The sequence below is a fragment of the Odontesthes bonariensis genome, chromosome 18 (genome assembly GCF_027942865.1).
Source record: "Odontesthes bonariensis isolate fOdoBon6 chromosome 18, fOdoBon6.hap1, whole genome shotgun sequence".
NCBI classification, from domain to species: Eukaryota; Metazoa; Chordata; class Actinopteri; order Atheriniformes; family Atherinopsidae; genus Odontesthes; species Odontesthes bonariensis.
This window is the reverse complement of record NC_134523.1, coordinates 26,385,504-26,404,761: the sequence shown is the minus strand read 5'-3', so window position 1 is coordinate 26,404,761 and position 19,258 is coordinate 26,385,504. Positions and strand designations below refer to the sequence as shown.

At 42.9% G+C, this 19,258-nt stretch overlaps 1 protein-coding gene across 5 annotated transcripts in view; it reads left to right on the top strand.

Annotated features, from left to right (window-relative positions):
* Positions 1 to 19,258, top strand: part of LOC142368134 (zinc finger MYM-type protein 4-like) — a 49,167-nt gene that overhangs the window by 17,922 nt on the left and 11,987 nt on the right. For all 5 annotated transcript variants that reach the window (XM_075450208.1, XM_075450209.1, XM_075450206.1 and 2 more), the window contains exons 6-19: positions 5,083 to 5,315; positions 5,820 to 6,003; positions 7,473 to 7,676; positions 7,928 to 8,078; positions 8,162 to 8,277; positions 10,852 to 11,031; positions 13,945 to 14,095; positions 14,173 to 14,345; positions 14,421 to 14,565; positions 14,968 to 15,066; positions 15,158 to 15,195; positions 16,614 to 16,770; positions 17,098 to 17,210; positions 18,501 to 18,726. In XM_075450208.1, the coding sequence (XP_075306323.1) occupies positions 5,083 to 5,315; positions 5,820 to 6,003; positions 7,473 to 7,676; positions 7,928 to 8,078; positions 8,162 to 8,277; positions 10,852 to 11,031; positions 13,945 to 14,095; positions 14,173 to 14,345; positions 14,421 to 14,565; positions 14,968 to 15,066; positions 15,158 to 15,195; positions 16,614 to 16,770; positions 17,098 to 17,210; positions 18,501 to 18,726 (2,170 nt within the window). The remainder of the gene's footprint in view (positions 1 to 5,082; positions 5,316 to 5,819; positions 6,004 to 7,472; positions 7,677 to 7,927; positions 8,079 to 8,161; positions 8,278 to 10,851; positions 11,032 to 13,944; positions 14,096 to 14,172; positions 14,346 to 14,420; positions 14,566 to 14,967; positions 15,067 to 15,157; positions 15,196 to 16,613; positions 16,771 to 17,097; positions 17,211 to 18,500; positions 18,727 to 19,258) is intronic.

Below are 19,258 nucleotides of genomic sequence, written 5' to 3'. Positions count from 1 at the left end.
CTCCAAGCGGTTGGTGAACATTTTTCAGGATGGAATACGGTATCCTGGCTCAATAAATCCCATAAGTTCCCGAAAACCCTCGCCGTCAGCCACACTTAAAGGCAACATATCTTTCACAATCATATTCACTATGCGTTTGGTGATTTCGTTCGCTCGCTTGTCATCACACATCCTCCTAGCTAGTGTAGCCTGAATGTTTGGCTGCGCCGGAATTAACGTTCGGATGTACATTTTTCAGATGATATATTAGTGGAGACGTTGCACTATGGTAGGTAAACAGGGCGTCACAATAATTACATTGGACTTTATCGTCTTTTTGAGAGAAATTTCATTTCTCCTAGCCCGCTTCATCACTGCTCGTCTGTTGTTGCGCAAGATACCGGAAGTTATAGCTGTTCTCATAATGCGCGCGACTGGAACGATTATTTATTAGGCTTAGAATTTTAGTCGAATAAATTCTTACAAACAAATAATCGATCATCGATTATTTATTACCAACCCTAGCTCCAATGTTTCCCGCCGCAGTGTGCCAAGTATTACTTTGTAGCTACCAGCTTCGTTTATTATCACTTGATTACCTCAGCCACTCAATTCAAGAAGACAATCAATATCAAGAAAATGACCGCTCCGAAAAGACCGCGGATGTTTACCTTGGCAGAGACGTTGGCAATTTGCACCGGTTCGCAATTTGTCCGACTCGGATTTCAGTGACACTAACGCAAGTTGTAAATGTGATTTAGATAGATATACAACCTAAATTTGAGACGTAGTGGCCAACCTTGTCACCTACAGCCGTTTTGATTAGCCATGCTAACTCCAGATGATTTATCGTTAGTTATTTGCGAGCTTGCCGGTTAGTGTCCTTCAACAGAGCATACTACAGACTACACCTAAACTAAGAGATAATAAAGCAAAGATGATGATGATGATGATCATTACCTTATCTGTTGGTTACCATTGAAGATCCCGAAATGGTAGTAATAGTAGTAGTCATTTCCAAATCCAAGTCCTTCCTTATTGTAGCGATGTAATCCAGTGACAGTGCTAGCAAGAGCAACTCGAAACGCTGAACTCCGGAGAGGAAATGTCTAACGAAACTGTAGATTTTTTCAACTCCTTGTTTGCTACTGGTAATGTAACTACCTGCCTGGTATACTCTAAGTAGCCTACACATATTTCCCGGTTTATGTAAGGCGCCTATCAACAAACATTTCAAGTGATGTCGTGCCTGATTATATTATAATGCGAGAATGTCAAACCGGACCTGTCACCATCATTCGTCCACCAAGTGATAGCCCCAGCATTTAGGTTGCCAGAGTTAGACTATGATCAACTCGATCTTATAAATGTAGTTGTGCAAACGTATTTGAAATACTTAATACATTTTGTGGAAAATGGTTTGTGGTAGTCTTGTCATGGTACTGTAGTGAAGTTCTGAAGTGGGCCCAAACTTTTTTCTCTGAGGAAGGTTACCAAATAGCTGCCCCTATTTCTCTGCATTATAGCCTATCGTCTATAATAATAATAATAACAATAATAACTTAGTTTTATGTAGCGCTTTTCAAGATACCCAATGTCGCTTTACATTACATGTAGGCATGTGTGTGTGTGTGTGTATGGCAGGGGGTGAGGGGGGAAATTACACTGAATTCCAATTAAAAACAAATTTCATTACATTCACTTTACTTTCATTTTATTATTACTGAGGTCGTTCCGAATAGCCATATGTGTCACATTCACATGGTTGGTTTTTAGTAATACTTAAAAATGGTATGAAGACCTGACCTTGCTTGCTTTGTACAATGCAGCATTGCTTTCGGAGCCCTTTCCCTGTTAGTGGTTTTTTGTTTTAGATGGATTTGGTGTGTGAGAGCAGTGACGCTGAATCCCACGATGAGAATGATGAAGATGAAGGAGAGGAGGATGAGGAGGAGGAACCGCCAAGGTTGAGTGGAGGAAGCAGAGGGAGAGGAGGCAGAGGAAGAGGCAGAGGCAGAGGAAGAGGAGGAAGAGGGAGAGGAGGAAGCAGAGGGAGAGGAAGAGGGGAAAGCGATTCTCTGGAAATTGTATGGACTGACACTGTGTCTGCTCCCACCATCAGGCCCCTTCCAGTCCAGCCAGGACTTACATCACATGTAGCTGGGGTGCTGGACATACTTTTACAACTGCTAGGTGTTGCATTTTTCTCTAACTTAGTGATGCATACTAACACCTATGCTGGTCTAAACAACCTCCCTTCATCCTGGTTCGACACTTTTGAGGAGGAGATTAGGGCCTTTGTGGGGTTTAACATTCTGATGGGTATCCATAGTTTGCCATCCGTAACCGATTTCTGGAGCACAGATGAGTGTCTGCGTGTTCCTTATATAGCCAACAGGATGTCCAGGAACCGTTTTGAACAGCTTTGCCGCTTCATGCAGTATCGCGATGTCACCACCAATGACCAGCAAGCTGCAAACGATAAGCTGTTCAAGGTCAGGCCCTTCATTGAAACACTGCAGCAAAACTTCCCAAAGATGTTGTCTCCCTGGTCAGCACTTTCAGTTGACGAGGCCATAATAAAATCTGATGGGCGGCTTAGTTGGAAGCAATACATGCCAAAAAACCCAGTAAAATGGGGCATAAAAATATGGTGTTTATGTGATGCTTTCACCGGTTATTGCTTAGCTTTTCACCTCCATACAGGGAAGGATGGTGATGAAGCTGGTGGGAGGGGCCTTGCACACAGGGTTGTCATGCAGCTGATGAGGGGCTATCTGGGGTGTAACTACCATGTATATGCTGACAATTTCTTTTCCTCTTTTCCCTTAGTCATTGATCTGCTGAAACACAAAACATATTATTGTGGCACAATCCGTAAAACAATGAGGGGTTTCCCTGAGGCCATTTTAGAAGATGTGCTTATGGTTGGTGACAGCAGGAAGGTTAGCAATGGAGAGATGATAGTTTGTCGCTGGCGTGACAAGAGGGATGTGTTTATGGTGTGTACGAACAACTCTGGGGAAGATACATGCAAGCCCCGGACCAAATTTCAGCCAGACGACACCATAACTGTCCCAAATATGGTCATGGACTACAATAGTAAAATGGGGGGAGTGGATCACATGGATCAAATGAAGAGCTACTATAATGTTGGGCGCACTGGCAGGAAGTGGTGGAAGTATGTGTTTTGGGGCATGTTGAACATTGCTGTTGTAAATGCATATACAGTGTGGGTGCTCCAACAGAAGCCACTTCCCAAAAATAGGAAGTCCTGGTCACTAAAGGCCTATAAGTTGATGCTCATCCATGAGCTCTGTGATGGGTTTAGTACCAAAACGAGAGGGGCAAAGGGTCTTGCATCTGGCACAGTGGAGAGAATTGTGACAAGGAACTTGAAGGCGGGGCATGACCTTGTGCGTTTTTCGGGACGAAAAAGGGGCTGTGTCAGTTGCAAGAGAGGAGGCAGAAGAGCTGAAAGTGGGAGATGTGTGGAGACATCGTTTGGGTGCTCCACTTGTGTTGTCCCATTGTGTAAAACAGGATCCTGTTTTCATGAGTTTCATGGGATGCTGTAGACCTATGAAAATGTACAAGCTCTGTTTCAAGGTTTGGTTCAATCTTCAGCCGTTAAAATATTTGTATATATAGGTTTTCAACATCTCGAAAATTTAACTAAAGTTAAATTAAATAGTAGACTGTTAAATTATATTATAACATGTAGAATTATATGGGAAACTCACCTTTTTGTAAGTTTTATTTTTGTGCTTGTTAGGACATACGGTATCTGCACTTCTCTTTTGTTCAGAATTCAACTGAGGAATAACATAAATATTACATTGCATACAATAAAAAAGCTATGACTCTGATCTTTTAAATTAATTAAACTTGTTATTGACAAATATAAACTCACTTTCCCTAATCATTTTTAATATATACACTAATCTAAACCACAGTTTTCATCCGTGCTTGTCACAGACGATAGTTGATAGGTTTAGCTATTCGTGCTAACTTTATAACATGTATACCACGTTTCAGGCAGTGCTATGGAGAGGGCTAGCTAGCTGTTTCTCTCTCAATTGATGACTCAAAGATGACTTGTTTACCGTCAAAATAATACTTAAATATGCCTATAGTACTATAACTATCCATTTCAAGTTAAAACGAGGAGTGAATATTTGTTCAGTCTCAAAATATCCTTTTTGATACAGTTCAATGGTCGTCTATGGAATACATGAATGAATAATTCCTAATGGATCGCATATCATTTGAAAGAGCCATTTCCAATCTTTAAATAGAAAGAAACTTACAATGAACACTTGTCATTAGTTTTCAAGTTATTCTTGGTTATTTGAAATGTTTCTCAAATTGCCCATTTCTTTCGGAATTCCCAGGAATCTGGAGCACTGTTGTAAAATTCTGTTGGGGTCTAGAGGGTTAAGGTTTCTGTACGACAGCTCAGTGATGATGAAAATACTGACTGACCGTCAGCTATGATCAAATATCCCAGAGATGACTGAAGAGGAGCTGCCTCCATCTTCTTGTGGAGCGAGGTGGCAACAACGCGTCACGGTATTATCTGAGGTGAATCACAGCATTTATTTATCAGTCATCTCATTTCTGGACTTTTTCCCTGAGCTGAGCAGCTTCGGTTGAAGCCAAAGATAAAAAGAATGAGAGTTCTTTCTTACCGTCTTCTTCTTTTGTTCGTGTTCAAACTCTCCACAAAGTTTCATTAAGCCCCATTTGACAGATTTTGTGTAATTAACCAAAAGAACCATCACAAATGAGGACGAAGTAACTGCTGGGTTGGTGACTTTGTTGCTCCCTGAGGAATTATTCTGTCAGTTTTGTCTCTTGGTGGATATTCACACGTTTGTGACTGTTTCTGGATTCATTTTGTCATCCGTGCAACTCATCCAAGTCAGTTCTGGAGTAACAGAACGCCTCCCTTTGCTCTGTTGGGCCACATTCTGCTGTTCAGGTGACACACGGCATAAAACCTGTCGTGTAAATGTTAAAAAACCCACAATCCTGTGCTGTTCCATTCAAAGAGAATGTGTTGGGAATAACGAACTGAGTCCAGTGTTTTCTCCTTTAAAGGAGGACTTGAGGATCGGGGCGGTGTTCTCGGTGACTCCAGGCGGTCAGGCGCAGCCGAGCCTCAGCTCCCCGTCGCTGCACATGTCCTGCTCCCACTGTAAGAAGAGCCTCCTGAAAGGCCAGACGGCGTTCCAGAGGAAAGGCTCCCCGGCCCTGTTCTGCTCCACCGCCTGCCTCACCACGTCGCTCCCCGCAACCAGAGGCGCCACTAAGGTGTGCCACAACTGCCAGAAGTGAGTTCAACGGTGAAGGGTTGAGCTGTAATCGGATCTGCACTGGAAAAAATCAAAGTCTTACCAAGGATATTTGTCTCATTTCTAGTCAAAATATCTCATTACACTTAATGTCAAACACAACTGCCTAACAAGTACCATTTCAGCCAGATATAGGGACTTGTTTGAAGACAATACATCTGGAATATCTTGTTAAATGAAAAAGTCTTGAAAACAAATTGTTTTGAGTCGGATTTCACATGAAACAAGCTTTTTTTTTTTACATTTGAAGAGGTTTTTAAGCTAATTTCAAGATCACTTTTATCTCAAAAGTCCTAAATATCACATCTTATTTCAAGAAATCTTAACAAGCCGATTTTCACTAGTTCCATTGGCAGATTTATTTGCTTATTTCAAGCAAAAACGTCTTTATTTGTTGTTTTTCTTACTTATTTTTGGAGGGGCATTTTTTCCAGTGTGTGAAGAACGGAAATGTGTCAAAGTTTGGTCTCTTTGTTCCCTCAGATTGATATTTCGGCCGCAGGACGTCATTCTGGCTCCGGATGCCAAAGGAATCATGAAGGAGTTCTGCAGCCAAAGCTGCCTGACCTCCTTCAACTTGAGGAAAACCAGCTACAGGATGCCAGTTGTATCCATGGAAACGTCACAGACGCAGTCTCCCTGCAGCATTTGCACAAGATGCAGCATTGTGAGTCCAACAGAAGGCAGTAACTAATTATTATTTCCTTTTCACGATGTTCACAGTGAAACTTTCTGTGAGTTGTTGATCCAGAACTCATTTCTTTGTATTTTCCCTCCAAGCAGCCAGACTTCCTGTAATCTGTAAAGTGTCTCAAACAACAGTTCTCCAGCTTTCTGAAGCTGAATTTTCCATCCTTGTACCTGAGCATCTTCAGATTAATGTGTTTTTTCTTTGTTTAGCCACTTAACTCTGACCTATGAATCATTCAGGCAGGAAAAAGGCTCCTAACTCAAGGGATGAACCAGTGTTGTGTCCACACAGAACAGGCAACTCAGCAAAGAAGCCATTTTAAACTGGATCTTTAGGCACTTTGTTCCCAGCAGCCTGTCACAGAGACACATCATTTGTTCCCATTTCTTAAGCTGCATGTGTGAAAAACAGCAAAGATAACACAGTCTGACAGACAGAAAACAGGATTTCTGCAGCAACAAGGTGATTCCCAAAGAGCTGTTAGCTGAAAACTTGGCATATCTCAGCATGGTGTGCAGTGTGTCCTTAAAACATTTGAGGAAACTGGACAGGTGGAGGACAGAAGAAGAAGTGTCAGGCCTAAAGAACTATCTACAGCAGATGAACAGGATCTGAAAGTGATGTCCTTAAGAAAGAGGAAAAAATCCAGCAAAGACCTGACACAGGAGCTGAGAGATGCATCTGGAGCTTCAGCTGATCCATCTGCTGTTGGCCCAAGCCTCATCAGAAATGGGCTCCATGGAAGGGTGGCTGTCAGGAAGCCGTTCTTCAGGAAGGGAAACAGGGAGAAAAGGCTGAGCTGTGCCAAAGGACTCAAGAAGTGGGCTGAAAATCAGTGGCAGCAGGTCTGATGGAGGGATGAATCCTCCCCAGAGCCCGGAGCTCAACATTACTGAAGCAGTGTGGGATCATGTTGGCAGAGAACGGAACAAAAGGCAGCCCACATCCAAAGAAGAGCTTTGGGATGTCCTTCAAGAAGCCTGGAGAACTATTCCTGAAGACTCCTTAAAGAAAGGACAGAAAGCTCGTCTGAGAGGGTTCAGGCTGTGTTGGAGGAGAAAGGAGTTCAGAGCAGATATTCACTTTAAAGCTCTGTTTCTGCCTCATTTACTGTATTTATATCCATGTTTCATTAAATCTGCAACTATATCCTGTTTTCATGGAAATATATAAAGCAATGAGGGCTGTTTGACGGTTTCTGTTCGGTCAGTGATGTGGGATCATCCTCGTACGTTCTGCAGAATTCATGATTAATTGCAGCTGTATTTAGTTCTTTGGTAAACGCGACAGAAAGCTTTTATCCTTTTAGTTTTTTCAGTTTCTTTCTGAAACATCAACACTTTTATCTGTTATCAGTTTTATCGTGTTTGAGCTCTGATGTCCAGTCTTTTGTTTCAGATGCTTTTTTTGGTTTTTTTTATCTCTCTGTCGTCATCTCCCCGCAGAGCAAACACGAGGTGATCCTGAACGGCGCCGTGCACAAGATGTGCAGCGACGCCTGCTTCAACCGTTTCCGCTCCGTAAACAACCTGCTGATGGCCGGCTGCGCCAACTGCGGCTCGTACTGCCACACCAAGCCGCTGATGCTGAAGATGGAGGGAGCCAGCAAAACGTTGTGCGACAACAACTGTTTGGAAAAATACAAAGATGTACGAGCATACTTATTTATCTTTTAATTTGACTTATTATAGCAGTTCTGGCTGGTTTCAGGTCCTTTTCCTGTCAGTAGTTAATCTGACACGAAGAGTTTTGAGCTTTAGAACATATTGTGGTGCAATTCGAGGAGAAAATAAGTGGTCAAAGTTTGGCTGATTTAAATTAAAAATCAAAGCTTTCCGCTCTGTTTGTCACCGGTTTTATGATGATTCTTTCTTCTTTTATTGCTTTTGTTTCTGCGCAGAAAACCAAGATAACTCAGCCGTGCACGATGTGCCGCACCGTCCACTTGGTGGCGCAGATGGTCGACAACAAGAACGTCGACGACACGGTGAACCTGTTCTGCAGCAGCAGCTGTGTGATGGCCTACAAGGTCCAGTCTGTCAGTTCCTCAGGTACCTCAGGACAGAAGATTCGACCCCCGAACGTTAACGTCTCTTTATTTCTTTATCTTACGGAGCGTGATGCCTCTCCACAGGTGCGCGGTTGAACTGTGACAGCTGCGGTAAAACCACCGTCCCGTCCTACCACCTGGCCATGTCGGACACCTCCATCAGGAACTTCTGCTCCATGCCGTGCGTCATGTCCTTTCAGGTAATCACTTAAAAGACTCGTCAGATATTTTACTCACAGCTCAAACCTTAAAATGGCTTTTTTGGGGGTCGGTCTCTCCTCCGGCACGAGGAGGAGAAAGCCGCGTTTGAAAACTTTATTCAAATGCAGCAAGAAGCAGGCCAACAGCCAGCTGTTACTGCGCATGATGGAGAATTTTGCAAGAGCGTTGTTGCCCCAACAGGGCTCTAGAGTGCGACCTATTTTCTCAATGGTGCGACTAAAAAAAATCTGAGGTCGCAGCGGTGCAACCACCCGTTCGAGGAAAAACAAAACAAACAAAAAAGTCTACGAGACTCTGAAAGTCTCCCTGTAGACCCATATCGTGGTCTAAACCAATCATCCGAGGGGCATGTGACTGCAATGGAGGATAGTCCATAAGACATTGAGCCATGAGATGTTCAGTTTGAAGCCCTTAAAACACTTGCAATTTTAATTTAGATTTTCGTTTTATTTCATTTATCTTGAGGTGTTTTAAGTTTAAATTTCAGATCAGTGAAGCACTTTAAGCACCAACACTTTTTCAGTAAGTTTGTAGAATTGTGCTTCAAATAAAGAACTTTGTTTTGACCAGATTGCTAGTTAATCATTTACAAGTCAATATTGCCTATATGGACACCGATTTTAAAATAAATAAATAAACCTGTGAAATGTAATGCGGTTGAAAATTTGGGTGCACCTAACTTTTGTGCTGGTACACCTAAGAAAAAAAGTTAGGCGTACCAATGCAAAAAGTTAGTCTAGATCCTTGCCCAATCACACGCCCCACCGGCGGAGTGGATGCCCACAACCCCGACAAGGTTCTCATTTGCCTGTTTCCTCTCACAACCCACCATCACCTCAGGAGACCTCTGAACATCCTGTGGCACCGATGGCGGACAGCCTCCCACAAACCATGGCTGCATCATGGTGTAAACAAACAGTAAAATCACATTGGGTTTAATTTTATCTGTATGTTACAGCTACTTCTTCGGCCATTTTTGCAGCCAAAGGTAAAATCAAAGAAACTCATAAATGGGACGTTGCTCCATTCTTCGATTTTTGTTGTGAACGAGCCGGCTGAAGAGGATGGATTTCTGTTAATGGTTGATGGTTTCTTCTTCTTCTTCTTCGTGCTTTTCTCCGTCGGTGTCGGTGCTCGTTTTGGGGCGGTGCTGCTGTTGTAGCTTTGTGCCGGTGCACCGTGAAAGTGAACCGAACCAAATTACTGGGCATTCTCTGCCCAGTCGATCCGGGACCCCCGGACTATCCTGGTGTGAAAGCGCTCTAAGGGTACAGGACGTCTTCAACCCTTTGAAGAGGGCCGTGAGCCGTTTACCGTTAAAATCTTGGACGAGAACCTCCTTCCCTCTGCCAGAACACCTGAAGATGGGTCATGGATGGGCACGTGAAAGTCCAGCCTAGAAACCTAAAGGCTTTCGAGAGTTTCTATAAAGAGAAAAGGGCCAAAATCCCTCCTGAGCCATGTGCAGAACCTGGTGACCGACTATAAGAAACGTCTTACTGCCGCGCTCCCAAACAAGGGTTTCTCCGCTGGGGCTGTAGCGATACACTAATCTCACAATACGATATGGGATATTCAGCCTACGATTTGATACACTTACATAATTTTCTGGGGGGAAAAAAAGGGACAGTGTGATTTGACATAAATCGTCGCTGATTTTACTGCACTGGAAAAAATGCCCCTCCAAAAATAAGTAAGAAAAACAACAAATACAAGACTTTTTCACTTAACAAGATATTCAAGATGTATTTTATTAAAACTAGTCCCTATATCTGTCTGAAATGGTACTTGTTAGGCAATTGTGTCTTATATTAAGTGTAATGAGATACTCAATGAGACAAATATACTTGGTAAGATTTAGATTTTTTTCCACAGGACAACACAGCCAGACAAACAAACAAACAAACATGTCACAAACATGAGAGCTGTGCACTTTGTATGATTAATTTTATGAACTAATTTATCACTGTTTTGTATGATGTGACTCCCCCCGCCACCCGGCATTGTATTGTATTAATGTTCTGTGTTTTCACTAATTGTAACGTCTGACTTTTCAATAAAGTTTGCTTTATTATTATTTTTTAAATCGATACTCGCGGCTTAAAAATCGATACTTAATCGGGAAACAAAATATCGATATATATCGATTTTAAAAAAAAAAAAAAAAAAAAAAAAAAAAAAAAAAAAAAAAAAAAAAAAAAAAAATTGCTCAGCCCTAATCTCCACAAAGTACGAAGTCGTGTTTTTGCTTGAGGATCAAATACTTATTTCACTCAATGATGACACTGGTGATGGTTGGACATCAATTAAAGGGAAATCGAGGCTGCCGCTGCCCCGTGGTCTGAACTATGGTTCAATCGTGTACCAAAGAGACGTAAATATGGTGGCTCTGGGAAACCAAACCCCCTCCGGAGCTGCTTTCAGATCATTTGGAAATTAATTTCTTGTCATTCCTCAATTCTTTTCTTTAACAAGAGGGAGAAAAAAAAGAAAAGTCACTATTAACTCTGCACCTTTTTGTGGTTCCTAATCAGGAATTATCTGCTCCACAGGAAAAGTTCAAGAAGAACCAGACGCAGCTGAATGTTTTTACCAAGTTGCCACTTGGATCTTCTCAGAGCCAGGCCGTCTCTCCCCACCAACCAGCACCAGACACGAAGGAATCATCGAAACTGAACTGCTTCCAGTGTTCCCAAAACATCGTGTCTAAACCTGAGCTCATTCAGATCAAAGTAAGTGTGAGTTTTTACACGAGAGTAACTCTGAAGGTGCTGATCAGCTTAGAAATTAGTCTTAAACCTGAAGAGAAAAAGCTGAAAGCCGTGACACGGCTGCTAAACACGTCTGCACAGTAACACCAGAGGGGGCGCTACAAGCTACGTAAATTAGTAGAAGAAGTAGTTGTCCCAATAGGAAACAAACAACTGCTGTGGTGGACATATACAACAGAAAAGAGAGAAATCTTCAGGAATTACTTGTATATCTTATTATATCATTTCTAGGGACAGAAAACAGCTGCTGAGTCATGTTTAAAAACTGATCTTTTTTTATTTTTCTTGACTGAATTGTTCATCTTTTCTGAATCAAAACCAGAGAAGGAAGCCTGTCGTCTGTGTAAACTGTCGGTTTAACAGCGTCTCTTTGTGGAGTCTTTATGGGGTCAGAAATTTATGAGTTTAAGGCGAAAAGTTGTAAATCTGGAAAGCGACTAAACATGCGTTCAGACATACGAGCTAAAGAGTGTAAATATGTTGAAGATGAATGTTTAAGAACAAGATAAACTTTGTTCCCAAAGGAGTTTGTGTTGTTTTAGTTAATCTTTTGGTTTTAGGAACAATTGTTTTTTTTTTTTTTATATTTGCTTGAGTTGAAGTGAGAGACGTCAAGGCTCCAGACAGGGCTCGCATTTCGCAACCAAAATTTAAGTGTGTGCGACTGAATTTCACATCTGCTCGTGCAGATTTTAAAATTTTTTTTAACCAGTTAAATGTGGAAGGGGCACTTCATTGAATCCGTAAGCCAATGATTGTGAGAAGGATACTGTAAGTGGAGCGGGAGGGTCCTACAGTTAAAGGGATAGTTCGCCTCTTTTGACATGAAGCTGTATGACATCCCATATTAGCAACATCATTTATGAACATTTTCTTACCCCCTGCTGCGTCCTGTGAGCCGAGTTCCAGCCTCGTTTTGGTGTTGAAGAAGGTAGTCCGGCTAGTTGGCTGGGGTTTAAAAAATAAAGCGTCTTGCTTCTCAAAACAATATGCGTTCAAAAGAGTAATAGATTTGCATCACAAAATCGTTCATCCAGGAAAAAGTCAGACCTCACAATCGCTTGGCCCCATTTTCTCTCCCTTCGTATCACTGCCTGCTGCCGCCTGCCGACAGCCGCGCCTGTTACAGTGTTTGCTGCTCGGAAGCAGGGGACTGCTCGGTCTGCACTTCGGTCTACACAGCAGGCAGTGATACGAAGGGAGAGAAAATAGGGCCAAGCGATTGTGAGGTCTGACTTTTTCTGGACATTTACATTTACTGTGGAAGGTGAAAGGGAAAGATTTCACATCACAACCTGTGTGCGTTTGGAATGAGCAAGCGAACTATTGATTTGTTCTTCAGACCTGCGGCTAGTGTGCCAGTGCCGCAGTCTACAGTGTCACAGTTGGATGATGATGATGATGATTCAGAGTCGGAGGTTTGTGTGGCGAAAAAGGTCCAAACCCAAAATTTTCGCGAAGTGGCTGCGAAAATTCAGTTGGTTTAGGTAACGTAAGGAGACTAAAGGCGCTAGCATGGTTGCCGCGTCTGTCACGGCGGTGGCGGACCGTAACGTCAACATGACGTTTCAGGCCTGGCGCTTGCCTTGAAAAGACGGCGCAGCGCGTTGTCGTGCACCAGTCGATTTTTGTAACTTGGCGGCGCCGAGCACAACGAACCAGATGGACCGTTGTGAGACCAGGTAGGAGGTGCGTTTGTACAGACAGCTGTACGAAACTGCAGGGAAACAGTACAGGGAGCACGTAAACTCCCCAAACTGGTGCACAGAGATGGGCAGAACTTTGGGGAAAGAGGGAGAGTTCTGTAAGAATGTGTGGAAGAAGCTACGGGACAGATACGTGAAGGCAAAGAAGAGGGCAGAGACTCTGTTGATGCCGGGGGCTTCAGACCTTCACCTCTATTAACTGAATTAAAAAATTAAAATGATCCGAAAACTGCAGCAGTATCATTAATTACAGTGTTCCTGCTCTTGACAGCTGCATTGTTTTCCTCTCCACTTTCGTGGTTGTAGAGTAGAGGTAACCTTCACCTGGCAGCGCCACCTCTGTGACGGAGAAAATTGCAACTACTGGCGCAACTACTGGCGCAACGACTTGCGCTGCTTGCACCACTATACATGGCGGGCACGAAATCGTGACGTCATCAACACCGCTCGCGCTAGCAGACGCAGCAACCATGCTAGAGCCTTAACTCTCAGTGCAGGCACTTCACAGTTTAAACGTGACACACTGGTGAAACACAATGTTAGCCTCAAGCACGAGTACGCCGAGACATGTTAACCAATGAAAAAGCAACTCCACTGCCGGTTGCTTTTAGAAGACGAGACGCTGTAAATCACAGCGCAGATGAGGCAGCTAAGGAGGAACTGCCCTTCACCAAATTCAAAAGCCAGCTCGATCTTCAAAGGAATAACGGCTTATTGCTGTCGGTTTACTTTCTATGTTGCATCTTCAAATTTGCACAATAAAATGTGACACCGAATTGGAAACAGCACATTATAATTTCTTCATCTATTATCAAGGTATTTATGAGTAATACAGGGAAAATTAGTAGAAATGTGAATATTTGGTTAGTATATTGATTTACGGTGTTTGCCCCTAAAATTTTCAGTTGGGGGTCTACAGTGCTCCGAGTGAAAGAAGTTAGTCTGGATGTTGACTCAGATTTGTCGTAATTTTGGAGAATGTATATTTTGTTATGACTTCTTACAGACTTCTGTTTTTTTTTTTTCATTTTAACTGTATTCAACAAATTAAAGACATGAAGGATTTCATTTGGCGAAAAAGAAAACCGAAGGATTTAATCACGAGAAAACACGGATGTGTGAGCAGTTTGACTTTTTTACGGATCATTTCTACTCCGTCTGTCTGCAGGACAAGATGATTTTTCTGTGTACGACCGACTGTGCGAACGAGTACAAGAAAGCCCACTCTGTGACCAGCCTGTGCGAGTACTGCAAGATCGAAAAGATCACCAGGGAGGCCAAGAGGATCAACAACAAAGACTGCTACTTCTGCAGCGACGGTAAGGAGGCGAATGAGCCGCGTGGCGTCAGAACCGAGTCGTTTGGACTCTGTGTGTGAACCGGTTTCTGTTTTCAGGCTGCAAACTGCTGTTCAGACACGAGCTGAGTAAAAACTGGGGGAAACACTGCCATTCCTGCGTTTACTGCCACTGCGTGTCAAAGAAACTGCTGACGGCTCAGTACGGAGGTTCCATCGAGGAGTTCTGCTCCGAGGAGTGCCGGTCCAAATACACAATGCTCTTCTGCCATGTAAGCGAGCCGCGCCGAAGCTCACGAAGGTTTCCGCGTTACGATCTTGACGCTGACCCGCCGTTTTTCTCTCAGGTGGCGAAGTGCGACAGCTGCGGGCGTAAAGGGAAACTGAAGCAGAGCCTTCCCATGCTCGGAGAGGTCAAACACTTCTGTGGCCTCACCTGCCTGCTGAAGTTCTGCAGCGATAAGGTGGCGACGCAGGGAAAGCTGCCAAAAGGTTTGAGTCGTTCCGCTTTTTCCCGTCACTTCACCAACTTTTGAATTAGTTGTTTGCATCGTCACTTTTTTTTTTTTTTTTTTTTCAAATCTTTTTTTTTGGTTCGAGTGGCCCAAAAATGGCTAAATCCAGCCCTGGAGCCGACAGATCTAAACTGTTACACCCACATCTGTACAATATTTCTCTCTGATAACTTGAAATGATTGATTGGGGAGCAGCTTTTGATTGGATAGCTGTATGGCTCATGTCCTTCCCACTTTAAGTCAACATGGACAGCAAGATGAGCCCACATCAGGAAATTTGAAGCTAGAAAAGCCGATAAAATGCTTTTGCTTCTAAATCTAAAGGATGGAAAAGTTTTCTTCTGAGAAATCTGACAGTGTTTCTGTGTTTCGGTTAAAGCTGTTTCAGGGGAGGCCACACCTGTCATCGCCAACGTCATGTCGCTGGCAGGCCCGCCGGGTGGAAAACCCAACGCCTCTGACAGACCAGCGCAGCAAAGTACAAAACATGAAATAAGAAAAGAAAAACCTGCCGCGCCTTTCTCTCTGCAGCCGTTCTAAAAGATTCATACTTTGTTTTGTCTCCACAGGTACGACTTCTAACTTCCAGTCAAAGAACTCTACACATGTAAGTTTTTAACTTTCAACGTTTGTAGATGCAGCAAATTAAAGTTAGTTGTTCAAAAGGACTAAATTAAGCTGGAATAAAACGGGAGATTAAAAGTTTGTTCCAAAACTACACTACATGTACACAGATACTGAAGAGTCCCTGTTGATCCTGATTTTTGGGGTTGAGATGATAAAAATTAGTTATTTAAAGGTGTCAGATCTGCATCAGTAGCAGAGTAAAATGACTGATCTCTGTGGTCGTTCCCAGCTGATTATCTGGTAATTAATTTTGTGTGTTTTTAAACAATAATTCCCAAAAGTATCGGCTCATCAGCCTTTAAACACATATGAACTTCAGTGACCTGCCATTCTTAATCCAGAGGGTTTAATATGGCGTCAGCTCACCCTTTGCAGCTATAACAGCTTCAACTCTTCTGGGAAAGCTTTCCACAAGGTTTAGGAGTGTTTATGGGAGTTTTTGACCATTCTTCCAGAAGGCCTGGCTCACAGTCTCCGACCTAATTCATCCCAAAGGTGTTCTATTGGGTGTTCTAAACTTGTTTACCCCAAACTGTTTCCCCAAAGCTGGGAGCATGAAATTGTCCAAAATCTCTTGGTCTGCTGAAGCATTCAGAGTTCCTTTCACTGGAACTAAGAGGCCGAGCCCAGCTCCTGAAGAACAACCCCACACCATGATCCCTCCTCCACCAAACTTTACACTTTGGCACAATGCAGCCAGACAAGCACCGTCCCCCTGGCAACAGCCAAACCCAGACTCCTCCATCAGATTGTCAGATGGAGAAGCCTGATTGGTCCCTCCAAAGAAAGCGTCTCCGCTGCTCTAGAGTCCAGCGGCAGCGTGGTTTACACCGCTGCGTCCGACGCTTTGAATCGCACTTGGTGATGTGCGGCTTGGATGCAGTTGCCATGGAAACCCATTCAAAGAAGCTCTCTCTACGCGCTGTTCTTGAGCTAATCTGAAGGCCACATGAAGTTTGGAGGTGTGTATCGACCGACTCTGCAGAAAGTCGGTGACCTCTGCGCTCTATGAGCCTCGGCGTCCGCTGACCCCGCTCTGTCACAGGTGGCGTCCTGTCAGGGGACCACGCTGGAGTTCACCGAGCTCCTGAGAGCGACCCATTCTTCCACAGATGTTTGTAGAAGCAGTCTGCATGCCGAGGTGCTTGGATTCATACACCTGTGGCCACGGAATTTAATTATTTGGATGGGTGTGTGAATGGCCAGGTGGTGTATATTCAGGCTTTTCCAGGTTGACTTTAACCTTTTAACATTTTAAGCTCTTGTTATTTATCTTATCAACAGTTTTTTTTTGTTTTGTTTTGTTTTTTTTATACAGCTTTTTATAAAATGCTTGTATTCCTTTTTTTAAATGTGTTCTGATTGTGTTTGATGATGCTTGTGTTGTCTGTTTTTCAGATCAGCATCCAGACGGAGACGGCGAAGCCTCATCCTCCTCATCATCCTCCACCCGGCCAAAAAATCCTGAAGAACAAGGCTCTGATGTGTCGACCGCTGATGCAGAACAAAGGCGTCTCCTGCAAAACGCAGACGGTTGATGTTGAGGTGCAGACAGGTAAAAGCGACACCCCAGCTCAGTTCTTCTGTAGCAACACGTCACTTCTCTTAATAACTCCACTTTACATTCATACCATCCTTCATGCAAGTCTTTTTTAGCTTTTTTTAGTGTTTTAATAGAGACTCGGGTGTTTAAAAATGGTTTAAAATGTACTGTTTTCTACACTTAATAGCAGTTTGTGGCTCTGACAGTTTCAGTGAAGTTTGGACTTCACTCAGAAATCATTGATTTGCAAATCCTTTTCAACCTTTATTCATTTAAATAAACTACAAAGACGATAATTAAGGATTAAGCTGCTAAACTTTCTTTTTTTTGTGTCTATAGATGATGTTTTCCCAAAATTCATGATCCTGCCGGTTCCTGTGCCGGTTTACCTTCCTGTACCCATGAACATGTACAGCCAGTATACCCCCAAACCCGTGGGCCTGCCGCTGCCTGTACGTATTACCCAGAAACCACCAGGAGAATGATGGCTGATAACCATCTGAACTGATTTTCCTGCTTTTTACTGTCCTTTTTCAGAAAGGCTTCATCTGATTGAGATGTAAATGAGCAGTTTGGACCCGTAAAACTTGTCCGATCGTACGCTCATGTGCTTAAAGTAAAATCAGATCATTATTAGAATATGAGCAACTTTTTGGTTTAGTTTTTCCTCGTGATTCAAAAAGCAGCATAAAAAAGATTCTTTAGAGTTTTAAGGGCAAGCGGCACAAATGCAGAAGGAGTGTCCTCCACCAAAAGCCGGCAATACTATTACAACCAGATGAATGAAAGGTCGACGAGGTCATAATTCAGGATGCCAATCCTGAACGGGCGTCAGCACGGCTCGATAAATCGAACCCTGCAATCACACACAGCAGAATAAGCCATGAGTTGTAACATCCACATTAACGTGTAGGTTAAACAGTCTGTTTTCATTTCAGGGTGTTTTAATATGGAAGTTTTTCTGTGCCATCAGAGATTGAATACGAAATTTCTAATATTGAATTTTTACAGCATCAAAATCAGACTTTGAATTTTAAAAACCAACAGTGTAAAAAAAGAAATCTATTTCTAAAAACAAAAATCAGTGTAAAAAAATTCAACTTAAAAAAAATTCAACATCTAAAAACAAAATTCAGTGGAAAAAGAACCAGACTCAACATCCGGGTAAACAGGGAGAAGCAATCGATCCCTGTTCTCAATTCATCCAACGGCAGCCAATCGAGTAACGCTCTATTGGACAGATCAGGTCAATAGATATTGAGTAATATCTATAACTCAATTTTACAACACAAATGGTAAATAAAGTAAACTCACTCACCAAAGCACCATCACCTGTTGGTGGACATGGCTGATCTGTCCAATGGAGCGTAACTTGGCTGCCGTTGGATGAATTGAGAACAGGGATCGATTGCTTCTCCCTGTTTACCCGGATGTTGAGTCTGCTTCTTTTTCCACAGAATTTTTTTAAGTTGAATTTTTTTCCACAGATTTTTGTTTTTGGAAAAAAAAAATTTTTTACACTGTTGGTTTTTCAAATTAAAGTCTGATTTTAATGCTGTAAAAATTCAATATTAGAAATTCATATTCAAACTCTGATGGCACAGAAAAACTTCCATATTTTAAGGCCCGATACAGAGAGGAGGAAAGGACCAAGCATCGAAAAAAAAACTTCGTCCCTGAGCTGACATTTAAAATAAAATACATTTCTGAGCAGCTAACACTTCCCATCTTTCCTCTCCCAGCTGCCGGTGCCGATGTTTCTCCCCGTGACGATGGACAGCGCCGAGCGCATCGTGGAAACCATCCAGGAGATCAAGCAGAAGATCCCGTCGGATCCGTTCGAGGCGGAGCTCATCCTCATGGCCGAGATGGTGGCAGAACAGGACGAGAAGAGCAACAAGCAGGACGCACGGAAAGAAAAGCCACCGAGCAAAGAGGCAGAGAGACCAGAGTTACCTGCTGCAGATGGTAAGAAAGGACTCCTTACAGCTGGTACTTTGAACACTTTGGACTTTAACTTGTGTTATCAGGCTCTAATCTTTCCAGGAGGAGGAAAAACTTGAAATAACATCCAGTAAGTAATAAAAACTGGGTGGTTTTATTCATCATAAAGACATAAAAACAGCACAAAGTCCAACTTAATGTGTCGTTTATTGTTCTTTCTACATGCGTCTACTGGGATGACGTCATCACCGCTGCAGCACAGCTTATTCACTCCGTGCTCTGTGACGGTCGGCTAACTTCAGAGTTTGTTACTGCTAGTTTTGTGCAACATGGCAGAATATTTATCAGATTTTGATGACGACTTTGAGTACGATGGACGTCCCTACCGGAGTGAATGAGGCCTCCACGACGTCTGTTGATGACGTCATCCCAGTAGACGTGTGTGTAGAAAGCCCCCGATAGCCCCTGATAACAACAGCACGGCAGCTCCGAGCAAACAGTGCAATAGTACGCGTTCATTCATTCATTGGTCTTAAAGTATTGATGAAATAAAGAC